Genomic DNA, 12,251 nt, shown 5'->3' on the forward strand with positions numbered 1-12,251 from the left:
AAACTCTGTTAGGTGCATTAAAAGTATAATCTCAATGTTGGGACCATTAACCTCCTAGTAAGATTAAAGTGGATTACATTCATTTAATCTCTTTTAAAAGCATCATCATAAATTATAGGGGTTTTCAAGATTTTAAAAAAATCACAATCTTTGCTATATCCCTCTACAACTAGAAAAAGTAAAAAAAAAAATTATAAAATGTAAACTTATAACCCCAATTAAGTTGGAAAGATGCTTCATTCATTCATTTAAATGCTTACTGACCTCAAAGATCTGACACTACATGCACACAGAGGCATATACACACTTCAGTGTTCACACAAGGCAGCCTAAGGAGAATGGCTCTGGGTAAACCTAGGACTTTTGATTTGCTGAGAAGAATCTCCAAGTTTGGAGCAATTGCTACACGCCTGAATAAGAGAAGAGAGGCAGAGGTCCTCCTCCACTCATGCACACAAAGAATGCAGCACCTCCTCTAAATCAATGTCAAAGTCCAGTATTTAAGAATATCAATTTGAAAAGGTACCAAATCATTAACCTGCCTGGAGCACTCCACTATTAACCAAAGAGATCACCCATGTGTCTCTGGCCAGCAGTACATGCAATGACAAGTCACACTAACCCCCTCCTGCACGCTCATACCCTCTGCCTGAACTGTGCCCTCACCCGGGAAGCACCCATCCTGGCAATGGCCTGAGGAGGCAGAGCCCACTACCTGACTTTCTCCTTGGCTCCTCCCGTTCTCTGCCCTGAAGAGGGACTTGGGCTTCCGGGACTTGAAGTTGCCCATGCTGGGTCTCAGCACGCAGTCCACCGGTACCGTCTGCTCTCCATGCTGCACTGGCTCTCGGGAGGGCAGCGAGGGCTCCTCTAGGAGAGCCCCAGTGTCAGGGTAATTTTCTTTATTGTCTTCATCTCTACAACAGGAAAGACCCAATTTAGAAGGCACCAAAAAAAGTAAGAAACTGCTGGCGATAGTCACTGCTGCTCTGTTTATACGGTACCTAGCAAAATTTTTAGTGTAGACAGTTTCACAAGAACAAAAACTTAAGAAATGTGAATTTTACCCTTTAAATCATTCCACATTCCTGTCTAGTCTTTGCTAGGGGATACATATTTTCTGTAGTTCTTAGCTTTATACATACCCTCATGTTTGTTTTTAATTTTTCACTCTAAGATGTTTTCACACATATCATATTTTTCTCTCACAATAGTAATGTGAGATATTCAAGTTAGGTATTATCCCAATTTTATACATATGAAGATTCTAAAGTCCAGAGAATAAATGAAGTGCCCAACAGAAGAGCTAATTCACCCAGGCCAGGAATGGTTGGGGAGGCCTCCAGTCTCATGCACGCATGTGTCTGTGATTCAAGACATGGTGTTGCTTCCTCACTGGCAAGTCCAGAACCATCTCCCTACCACTTTCAAAGGTGTCAGTGTGGAATTGCTGGGGAAGAGCAAATGGACTGGCATTACCTTCATACATTCAGTGCTGGGATGGCACTTTTAATTTTCATTCACCAATCAAACTCAATACAATATCACTCCACTGTTTGAATTTCCTCAAAAATGGTGACATAATCACACTCTTATTTGAAGTCATTTGTCCCTCTTAAATCTAGATGGATTTTATTTGTTATTTTTCTATGAAATCCAGCAAACACCATGGAAATAAGCAAATGGGGCATTCTCTTCATACAATTAACATCATCATTCTTAACCCACTGGAAATTATTTGATACTAGATCATACAATTCTCTAGGAGTGGCCACTTTCCCAGGTGGAGTTTTTCTCTCCTGCACCACAAAAGGAAGTCATTCCTCATGGCTCAAACACACAGGAAGCCACTAGACAAGACCAGCAAAGGAAGGATTTCTATGCCCACTACTTTTATTTTTTATTTTTATTTTTATTTTTATTTTTAACAAATAAAATAATTTTTTATTTAAAATTAAAAAATTTTTATTTAAAATTAAAAATAAAAAAATTTTTATTTTTAACAAATAAAAGAGAAATTAAATTCATTAAACTCATACTGGGAGATGAATTCTAGCTAGTCTCTGGGAAAAGATTAAAGCAAACATTGGGTAGGAGATCTAGAGCATGACCAGGGTGCTAAGACAAGGTATGGAAATAAAACAATAGGAAACAGTAAAACTTAATTAAGCCTCAGCACAAACACCACTGCCTGGTAAAGGAGAACCCAACTCATTAATTAAGTGAATTAATTCTTCAGTGTTAGTAACAGAAAAAACAAAACATAAAATCAATACCAGTAACACTGGTTAATATTTTTCCTTAAGATCATTTACAATTAAAAAAAACTCAAAGTCATTAATAGGCTTGGAAACATAAATCCATGCATTGGAATTCCACTAGTTCATCTGAAATGCATTTCTCTCACTAGAAACAAACAATGCTCATTCACACATTCCATATTCCTGGGAAACAGAAGGAAGAAGCACTGCCTTTATTGCCTTAACCTAAATGTTCCCCATTCAAGGAGGATTCTAGAACACCAAAAAATAAGAAACAAATTATTTTTTTAAGACTTTTGATGACTCATTCCTAACGTAATACCTGAATTTTGTTTTTATATCATATTTTCAAGGTGTTCAAACTTTATAAACATTACCTCATTCACCTCCTTGACTTGAAAAGCAAGGAAGTTGGATTAGGGGAGCAAAAACATCTTTTTCTTGTAACACAAATATAAATCCTAAATACAAAAGTCATCTTGAGAAATGTATTTCTAACCTATTACTGGTTCCTCAGAATCCCTGAAACAGAAAAGTACAGGTTATGTAATTTATGCCAATAGTTACACTGGAATCAATTATCACTGGGAATGAGTAGGTGTCCTAAAAAAGAAAAGAGTCTCAAAGAGCCTCCTTAATAGTTCTGTGTCCTGGGCCACATCACCTCACCTCTCTGACCATGAGATAGGCATCATCTCTATTTTGCAGAAAAAATACAGTCTCTTTGAAATGTCTACCATATAAAGCTGGCTCAAGGCCATAACCCAATAAATGGGAGCTACTGTTACTCTCATGGGGCCTTAGGTAAGTGATTACTTGCAAAGAAAAAACTAAGGGCTCTTTTTAGTTCTCCCAATACCTCCATGATAAATTCCAAACTCCTTAGCAAGGTACACAAAGTCTTTGAAATTGCGTCTTTATTTACCTCTGGAACTGCATTTCTTAACCACTCCTGACCTCCCCACTTTCATGTGCTCTCTGAGTTCCTGCCATCCTGAACTGCTTGCTGTGTTCTCTACCCTCTGTTGGCTTCCAGTAAATTGCTCCCTCTTCTTGGTGGCATCATCATTTCTTTTTTGGCCTTATGTCCCACCAAAAGAAGGTCATGTGCCATGTGTAACTCCTTCAGAAATCTAACCCTGAGAAACCTCTCTGAGTTATTTGGTCCTTCTAAGTGAACCCTCTCTTTATCTCTAGTAACATAGTAATACACACTGTAGCACCATCATCTATATCCTAATATGCCTATCTCCTCCAGGGGATTGAATTCTTGGCACAGGGATTGGTTTGTCTGTCTCTGTCCCATATCTTGACTGGTTTCTGGCACACAAAATACGCCTTTAACAAATGTTTGTTATCTAACGAATGGACTTCAGAGTCAGACAGACCTGAGTCCAAATTCTGCCTCAGAGCAGCTGTTATCTTGGACAAGCTATAATCCCTCTGAGTCTCAGATTATCCACCTACAGGATGAGGAGTATCAGCTTCCTTTCAGCTGTTTAAATTAAATAACACAATGTATGTCAAAGTACTTAGAATAAAGCCAATAGAAGCATTGGAGCTGTGCTTCTCAAACTCTTTGGGATTTAGGATAGACCAGTTTGTTTTTTATTTCTAATCTACTGTGGATAGATACTTTGGAAAAAATGTTACAAGAATGTCAAATTCCTCTAAAAGTTATTAAATGCTTACTCTCTATATCTGTACCTTTCTTGTCTCAGACACGTTACACTTTTGGGACCCACTTTGAGTAGCACTACTTCCAACAGACAGAAAGTTGAAAAAGACCTGGACCCTGCTCTGAGAGATTCACGATGTAATGGGTAGACAAAAAAAAAAAAAATGCCTGCATACATAAACATCACCGTAATGAGTATTTACACTGTATGAAATCAGTTAAAAGGCTTTGCCATTGTATCATAAACCTCTGACAAAAAAGGCCATACTCCAGACACTCAATGCCATGTCTGGTGAATAAATCTAGACCTCTTCCTTAGGGTCTATAATGGGAACATTGAGAAGGACTTATCAATATTTAATCCAATAAGCATTTATCGAGCATTCTCCATATAAAAGGTATTATCCTAAGTGCTAAGGGGGGTATCCAAAAGGAGACAAGATAAAACTTTCTTCAAGAGTTGATATGAAAGAATTAAGACATAAGAACAAATGACTCGAACTTGAAGAAGAGACTATAGATAGCTGACTCAGATGTTTCTGTCCTTCACAATTAAGAACCAAGCAATGCTGGTCATACCTGAGACTGGAGCAATCAGTCTGGTCTTCATGTAGAGAGACGGTGTCTTCGTCACACCTGGGGAAAGGGAACAAAAGCACATCAGATCCAACTGTCTCCTACAACCAAAGCAGCAACAGTCTAGAATTATCATAAGTTTATCCCAGTAAACTAAAAATAGAATAATCCTCACTGCTCTCTCCTAAACCAGCTCCAATTCCCACACATGTCTAGCAGGTAGTGATACCAATGTTGTCACATCCTGTGAGATGAAGAGCTCAGAACCAGAGGTAATGCCCCTTTCCCTCCTGCTCTGCATCACCTAAGCCAACAAGATAGCTTAGCAAGTGTCTAGGTGTTCACAGCACATGAGAGGACATATGACACCTAGACTGATGGATAGCTGTTGGCTCAGAAGAAACTCCACTACAGAACTCTTGGCATTCCCTCTGCCTCAGGCAGTCGCAAACCACACCAGCTCCCATCTGGTTTACTCCATTGGCCTCCAGGTATTCCTGACAACCTTCCTTTTCACAAAACTTCTGGAATAATCTTGTGAAAAATTCTAGGCTTTTCCATATTGAGAAATCTCCAGTGTTCCACTGCCTAAGGGAACCTGGAGTAGAACCATTCTCTCACTCTGGTAGAAGGAAGCCTTTGTTCCTGTTCTCAGCCATTCACAGCCATTCACACCCCACCTACCCCACCCCACTCCAGCCTGGAATGCTTTTTCCATCTTCAACTCCTACACATCCTTCACTGCCCAAGTCAAGTGTCACTATCTCCATGAAGCTTCCCTGCCAAGTTCACCCACATGCCACATTTCTACTTAAACCTTAATACATCACTGTTTATTCTCCATTCTGAGCTTTTGATAACCAACTATATCTTGCCTTCCACTGCTGTGAAATTCCTTTGTACCCTTGAGATCTTTTTAATTAGTTGTTAACTCCATGTGAAGAAATAACCATAATTTCTTTTCCTACATACACTGCCTCTGTGCCCATAGTGCCACCCCAGAGTAGACAATAAATGCTTGAACTGAATTATTAACTCTGGGCCCTCAGCAAGATTTGTCCCTGAAATAATTTAAGCAATTATTGAATATTTACTGTCTTCCAGGTACTGCATTAGGCATTGGAGCTGTGCTTCTCAAACTCTTTGAGATTTAGGATGGACCAATTTGTTTTCTATTTTTAATCCACTGTGGATAGATACTTTGGAAAAAATGTTACAAGAATGCCAAATTCCTCTAAAAGTTATTAAATGCTTACTCTCTATATCTGTACCTTTCTTGTCTCAGACACGTTACACTTTTGGGACCCACTTTGAGTAGCACTACTTCCAACAGACAGAAAGTTGAAAAAGCCCTGGATCCTGCTCTGAGAGATTCACGATTTAATGGATAAACAAACAAACAAACAAAAATACCTGCATACATAAACATCACCATAATGAGCATTTACACTGTGTGAAGTCAGTTAAAACTTTAAAATACTTTACCCACAGAACAAATTGATAAAAGCTCCAGTCTTCTTCCCTTGCTATCCCTTTTAAATTACAGTTTGTAATGAATTAAACAAAGGCTACCTACAGACACTAACCATCTCTACTTGCTGAAATATTTTATTTCCACTTGCAGTAAAAAAAAAAAGTTGACTTCACAAAACACTTTTCTTAACAAAATGAACTAAATTTCCCTGCTTATGTCTCATGTTTTGACTGTCAGTAACCCACTCTGTCCATATCATGGAAAACAATTAAATTCATAAGCATTGCCTTGTTCTCCTCCATTAGAGGCATTCATTTTAGTAGATGAACTGAGCTTGATAATGTGAATAAAAATGTTTCCCAACAAAAGTAACCTAGCTAAGTAGAAAAATCAGTGAAGAACAGAAATCTGTAATAGTTGTTTCCTAAGGATTAGGGTTGAAACTCAACCTAGAGCTCAAAAGTATTGTTGCCTATTGTTTGGGAATTAGTCAAGAACTTATTTTTCTCCCCATCACTGGATTTATTAACCTTTCTTCTCAAAGTACAATTAGTTAAACCAGAATGTACAAAGTTGCAGATGCTTTTAAAAGTATGAAGCCAGACCTAATTAGCTGATTCAATTTTAAGGCCTACTGAACAACTCCAGTCGCCACTCAAGGAAGCACAATTCCTAGGTCACAGATATGGCAATGAAACAGATCCCCTACTAGCATACATATGACACACATATTCAAGCTCTTTTAATTCAGATGGGTTTTCATTTGCTTGGAGGAAAACCATCAGGTTCTACACAATTAACATCTCCATTCTAACAGTTCTGATTCCTTGCCCAGAAACCCCCTGCAAACGTACAATACTGGCCCAGTTACAAAACTGGGTTCCATAATAGGAGCCCATAATCCAAATATCCCCACTCCTGGAAGAAAACCAACTCAGACCAAGTGCTTAACTGGTCTTGGGCACAGCATTCTCTTCCTACATTCTAACCCAATATACGAATCTCAAGAGCAGTCTCTTTAATGATTCTATCTTAAATATTCAAAATTGGGTGTCTTTTCAAACTGTAAATTGTGATCTATTAGTGGGTTTTGAAAATAGCAACCACCAGCATTTTGTTATTATTGTTGTTAGAGAAACAGAATAGAAAACCTTGCTGTAGTAAGGGTTATGTGTTATTTCACAAAACTTTAATAAATCATGTATATAGGTATATACTGGATTGCAGTATAAAATGTTCTTCTTTCTGTTGTTTGTGGTAAAAAAAAAAAAAAATGACCAACACACCACTACTAAATGACTTCCTTGGAGGTGCTCATCAATTAGATTCTAAGACCCAGAGTTCTTAATTTGTGGTTAGCCAGACAATATACAGTAATCCCCTCTCATCTGTCGGGGATACATTTCAACACCCGCAGTGGGTGAAACCACAGATAGTACCAAATATACATACTATGGACACTGTGGATAGTATCATATATATGTGCGTGTGTGTGTGTGTGCATAATACTCATATATATGTGTACATATATATATATATATATACTGTTAATTCCTATACATTCATACCTGTGACAAAGTATAATTTGTAAATTAAGCACAGTATGACATTAACAATAACTAATAATAAAATGGAGCAATTATAATATACCATAATAGAAGTTATGTGAATGTGGTCTCTGTACAAATCATATTGCACTGTACCCACCCTTCTTGTGATGATATGAGATGATAAAATGGCTATGTGATGAGATAAAGTGAGGTGAATGATGCAGGCATTGTGACAGCGTTAGGCTTCTACTGACCTTCTGATGATTTATCAGAAAGAGGATCATCTGCCTCTGCACTGGGCTGACCACAGGTAACTGCAACCATGGAAAGAGAAACCGTGTGCAAGAGGGAGCTAATGTATGGATAATTTGTCCTTGCAATCATTTTTTTGTGAAATGCTCAGAGTTGTTACTTTTTTCTCTACCCCGACTTTTGCTCTCTCTACCAACTACAAAGAAGAAAGTTACATGTACCGCTCAGCCCACCTTCGCTTTCACATTATCTCCATTAAGCCTGACAATGCTGTGAGGTAGGAATTCCCTTCACACATGAAACCAAGGAATTGCCCAGGCTTCCAAGGTGGAAAGCAGGGATGCCTGTTTTTTTTCTGCTCCACCAGACTACACCACCAGATAGTTTCTCTAGAGGCTCACAAGAGAGGGAGAATGACTCATTTCTTACAATAATGGTGGTGAAAGCCGTGCCCTTGGTAGGTTCTCTTTTATGACTTGGGGTAAATGAGAAGAGATGCCTCAGAATGATTATTAGATAAAATATGGTTGTGCCAGGAAGGAGACCTCTATTCACCCTGTTAGCACCATGTCCCTAAAGACAAAACTGCAGAAGCACAGCCTGGAGTCCTATGGGGTTTCTCAAAGTGTCCCCAGAACCACTTGCATTAGCATGACCTGGGGTGGCAGATTAAAGCAGCAGGCTCCAGCCGCACCCCTCCCCCAGTGCCACTAGATCAACATTCTGGGGGTGGGGCCAGAATGTGGATTTTTAAACCAGACTGTCTTTCCCCACATTCATAATATGTTTCCAAAAAGTTTAACATGGACCTACAGGTTTACCAAATCCAGATTAGTACTGGGCTGACTCCAGCACAGTCTCCCATTCCAGGTTCCTACTTCGGGAAAAAGCCTGGGAAACTGGGTTTTTCACAAGCCCCAATCCCCTCCCCCAGTTGATATTGATGATTAATTGGTTTAGAGAACTACTGCTTCAGATGGTAACTAATTAACTGTAGAGTTAATTGCTGGCCAGACTTCATTTCAAATTGCAGGTTAGCCAGGGAAACATGGAAAAAGAGTAGATGAAAAGGGTACAGCAGATACAGAAAGGAAGGCCAAGGCTATACTGGTCTTGGAAGAATCTGGGTAGAAAAAGAAACTGAATTGTTCCAGAGCTAAACAGACAGTGCCAAGCCTGGAAAAAACAGAGAAGAGACTAAAATTTGTCCTTGAGTCCCTCCCAATTCTCCTTCCCTCTGACTCTTATAAGACCCCCAGATGGCCAAGCAGAACCCCATTTATTAGGTCAGACTATCTGATAACATAATTTGTGTTAAAGTATTAACAACAACTTGAATACACTTCCTAAAGGCACAGTCTTTTTAATTTCCATTTTAATAAGGATTGCCACCAGAGGCCTTAATCCAAAAGAGACCATCTCTAGGTGGAATTTCAGGCATTAAAGAAAATAAGTGCATGTGGGTAGAACAAAGTAGGAATGGGGTAGGGACAGGAGGAACAGAAAGTTTTCTCGTGTCCAAAACATATAAGCAAGGCAAATGCCTCTTCTGCGTATGCCAGGACCACACCCAAACATTTACTAAGTACCTGCTATGTCTGTGTCTCAGGAGAGTGCTTCCTGGGCCTGCTGGCTTGGGGGCTATGCCCAAAGAACCAAGGAAAATGGTTCATATTACTGAGGGGAGGAGAAAATGTTATATTAGACAGTGACTAGTTTTAAACGACCCTAGTCTGTGCTATGAAGCTTTTGGTATGTTTTAAATACGCTCCTTAGATTTTTTAATTAGCCAGATGGCATTCCAATTGTCACTCAGTGCCTTCTAAAATAAATCACTGTCACATCTCTCAAAACAACAACAGGATCTTATGCAATAGATCCCTGTGGGGAGTGTCCAAAGACGAGGTATCAGACTTTCCCCAGCATTTAACTGTAAAACCTTTTTTTAAAAAAAACCATCCATGTGAAATCTGGAATTAAGTATCTCCATTTTGAAGCTTCTATGCCTGTGGCTGACTCTGGGGATTCAGCCACACAGGGCTCCCAAGAATCAGGCCCAGAAAGCACTTGGTGCCTTCAAAGAGAGGAGACCAGTACTTGTGCACCAGAATCCAGAAGTCATAGCCTCATCCTCTGTCTGCATACCTGGGCCCACATCTTTCCCCCCTCTCTTAGGCTTTTAGAAAAGCAAAGTTGAAGCATGGTTACCAAGCAATCTCATTAATGGGATGCAGGTCCCAATGAGTATTTTATATTGCATCTTCTAAAGTCAACCCGAGGATTGTTTTTTTTAAAAGTAACTCTACTAATGTGAGCCCAAAGCTTAACACTAAGAAAGTAGCATATCCAAAGAGAGAAACAATGTGGGAAATAAGAGGGCTTGGGAAGCCCTGTAGAATTTTGGCTTTCCATCATCAAGTAATTGTGAGAGTGGTAAGACTTGAAACTCACATAACATCTACTCCCATATTTATTTGCCTTTTAGGGAACTTAAAGAGACAGCTCCCAAGTTACTGGGTTTTCTATATCAAACTTGCAGCTTTTTAAAAATGTAGTTGAGCATACAACCTCCTACATCCCTTTTTCCTAAAAAGCTATTTAGAGTGACTTCTACCAAAAGGTCCCAGAAGTAAACATGATAAAGTACTAAATGAGGCAGAGATATTTCTTACATATAGTATATGTATGTAAATTATATATAAATTACTTGTAGTATTATCATAATATACCATCTATTAATTTTTAACACATCCTATAGTTTGTATTAGGAAAACATATTAAAGAAGGGATGGCAAGAATTAAAACCATTAACTATAAATACCAAATAAAAAAAATACTATGCCTGCTGGCCTTGAGTAAAATATTACACTCCTTCATTCCATGTTTAAATAGTGTTAGTTGCCCCAGTCAACAGCTTTAACCACAGGACAAGATGCCTAATTCCTCCTATAGCCAGCTTTTTGAAGTCTGAAGACAAAAATGACAAAAGCATGCAACAAAAGTTTACTGTGTCCTAAAAATCTGTAGACAAGAAAGGGTGAGGATAAAGTTTAGCCTGTTTATCACATGCTGGAATTCAACTTAAGTTATTTCACATCCATCTCCTACTTGCTGTAAATGTATACAGTGTACTCCATGAAAACTGACACCAATGTTGGCAAAATACAACAAAGCTTCCTTTCTGACATGTCAAATCGGATTTTTTTATTTTTTAAATCTGAGCTCCAAGAACACGTATCTTGGAGCAATGAGCTCCCGCAACTGATCATCTTGTTTTAATATCTCTCCCGTAGCTGCTAAATGGCTGATATCAACCTGTACAGATTCTGGGCCCCATCAGTCAGCACGTCTCTCGGGCTTCACAGCTCCAGATTACAGGAGACAATGCATCTAACGCGAAGAGCGGCTGGGCACGGTGGAGGGTACCTTCACGATAGTTGCTTCCAAGGAAGGCATGCAAGTCCTATTTTAATGGCACGGATCACTTACTCTGTTACAGCGGTGCTGCTGAAGGAATTATCCTGAAGGCTGAAACAGAAACAAGAAAACATCAGCCAGGTCCGGCCGGGAAGCCGTCTCCCTGATTGCTCTCCGGGAGTTAGAGCACATACACAAACATGGCATTGCAAAGCAAGTCTCAGGGCTCGCCCGGCACGCTCGCTCTACCTTGGGCTGCTGTCTGCACATGCTCGAAACGACACCCCCAGCAGGGGCCCAGCCGCGCGGGCGAACCACAAAGCCCAGCCGCCCGCAGGGCTGCGGGGACAGAGCTGGGCGGGGCGCAGCGCAAGGCTGGGACCCCGGAACCCCGGATCCGCGCAAGGAGCACCTGGAGCGTTACCGCGCGACCCTGGCCTCCCAGCCCCGCGCCGCGTTTAATCCAGGCCTCTCTGTGCCAGCCACCCCCGCGGCTGGCGATAGGGAAGCCCAGCTGTTTTCTGTCTAGGTGCTGAAATCCCCGAGGGACTTGCTTTCCTCCAGGCGTCTCCTACCAGTCTTACAAAGCTACTACCCCCCTCCAGGGATGGAGGCTCGCAGAAATTCATCCATCGTTCAGAAGCAGCCGGCAGCGAAGGAAAAGGGAGAGGGGGGCATGGTTTCTGTTTTTATTTCTTTGTGTGTGTGTGTGTGTGTGTGTAGTTTTTGTTACTGCCCAGGAAGAAGAACCTCCTGAAGGAGGGCTCGCTGCATCACTCTATTTCAGTCCCTAGGAGGGAGCGCCCAGCCCGGACGACAGAGCTGTGAATGAGCCCACGCAGGGCGAGGGGAGAATTTATTCCAGGCGGTAACCGGCGACGGGGGCCCCGGAAAGGGGTGGCGCTTGCTACGCCCAGAGCAGCCCGCCTGAGCTCCACATCCGAGCACCGCTACAAAGGATGGGAGGTCGAAGCCATAAATGCTGTATCCCCGTTAAAGACAGCCCTGCTGGGGGAGGAAAGGCTTTCAGCCCCGTTTGCTTC

The 12,251-nt window shown here is 40.7% G+C and overlaps 1 protein-coding gene across 8 annotated transcripts in view; it reads right to left on the reverse strand.

Moving 5' to 3' along the window:
* Nucleotides 1-11,774, reverse strand: part of FAM13C (family with sequence similarity 13 member C) — a 127,580-nt gene extending 115,806 nt beyond the window's left edge. For 7 of the 8 annotated variants that reach the window (XM_036895064.2, XM_036895063.2, XM_036895059.2 and 4 more), the window contains exons 1-3: nucleotides 11,281-11,447; nucleotides 4,519-4,575; nucleotides 716-917 (exon numbers count right to left, since the gene is read on the reverse strand). In XM_036895064.2, the coding sequence (XP_036750959.2) occupies nucleotides 716-917; nucleotides 4,519-4,575; nucleotides 11,281-11,342 (321 nt within the window). In that variant the 5' untranslated portion in view covers nucleotides 11,343-11,447. The other variant, XM_036895068.2, reaches the window with a different exon arrangement.
* Nucleotides 11,775-12,251: the final 477 nt, after the last annotated feature.

The sequence above is a fragment of the Manis pentadactyla genome, chromosome 8 (assembly GCF_030020395.1).
Source record: "Manis pentadactyla isolate mManPen7 chromosome 8, mManPen7.hap1, whole genome shotgun sequence".
In the NCBI taxonomy this organism is placed as follows: domain Eukaryota; kingdom Metazoa; phylum Chordata; class Mammalia; order Pholidota; family Manidae; genus Manis; species Manis pentadactyla.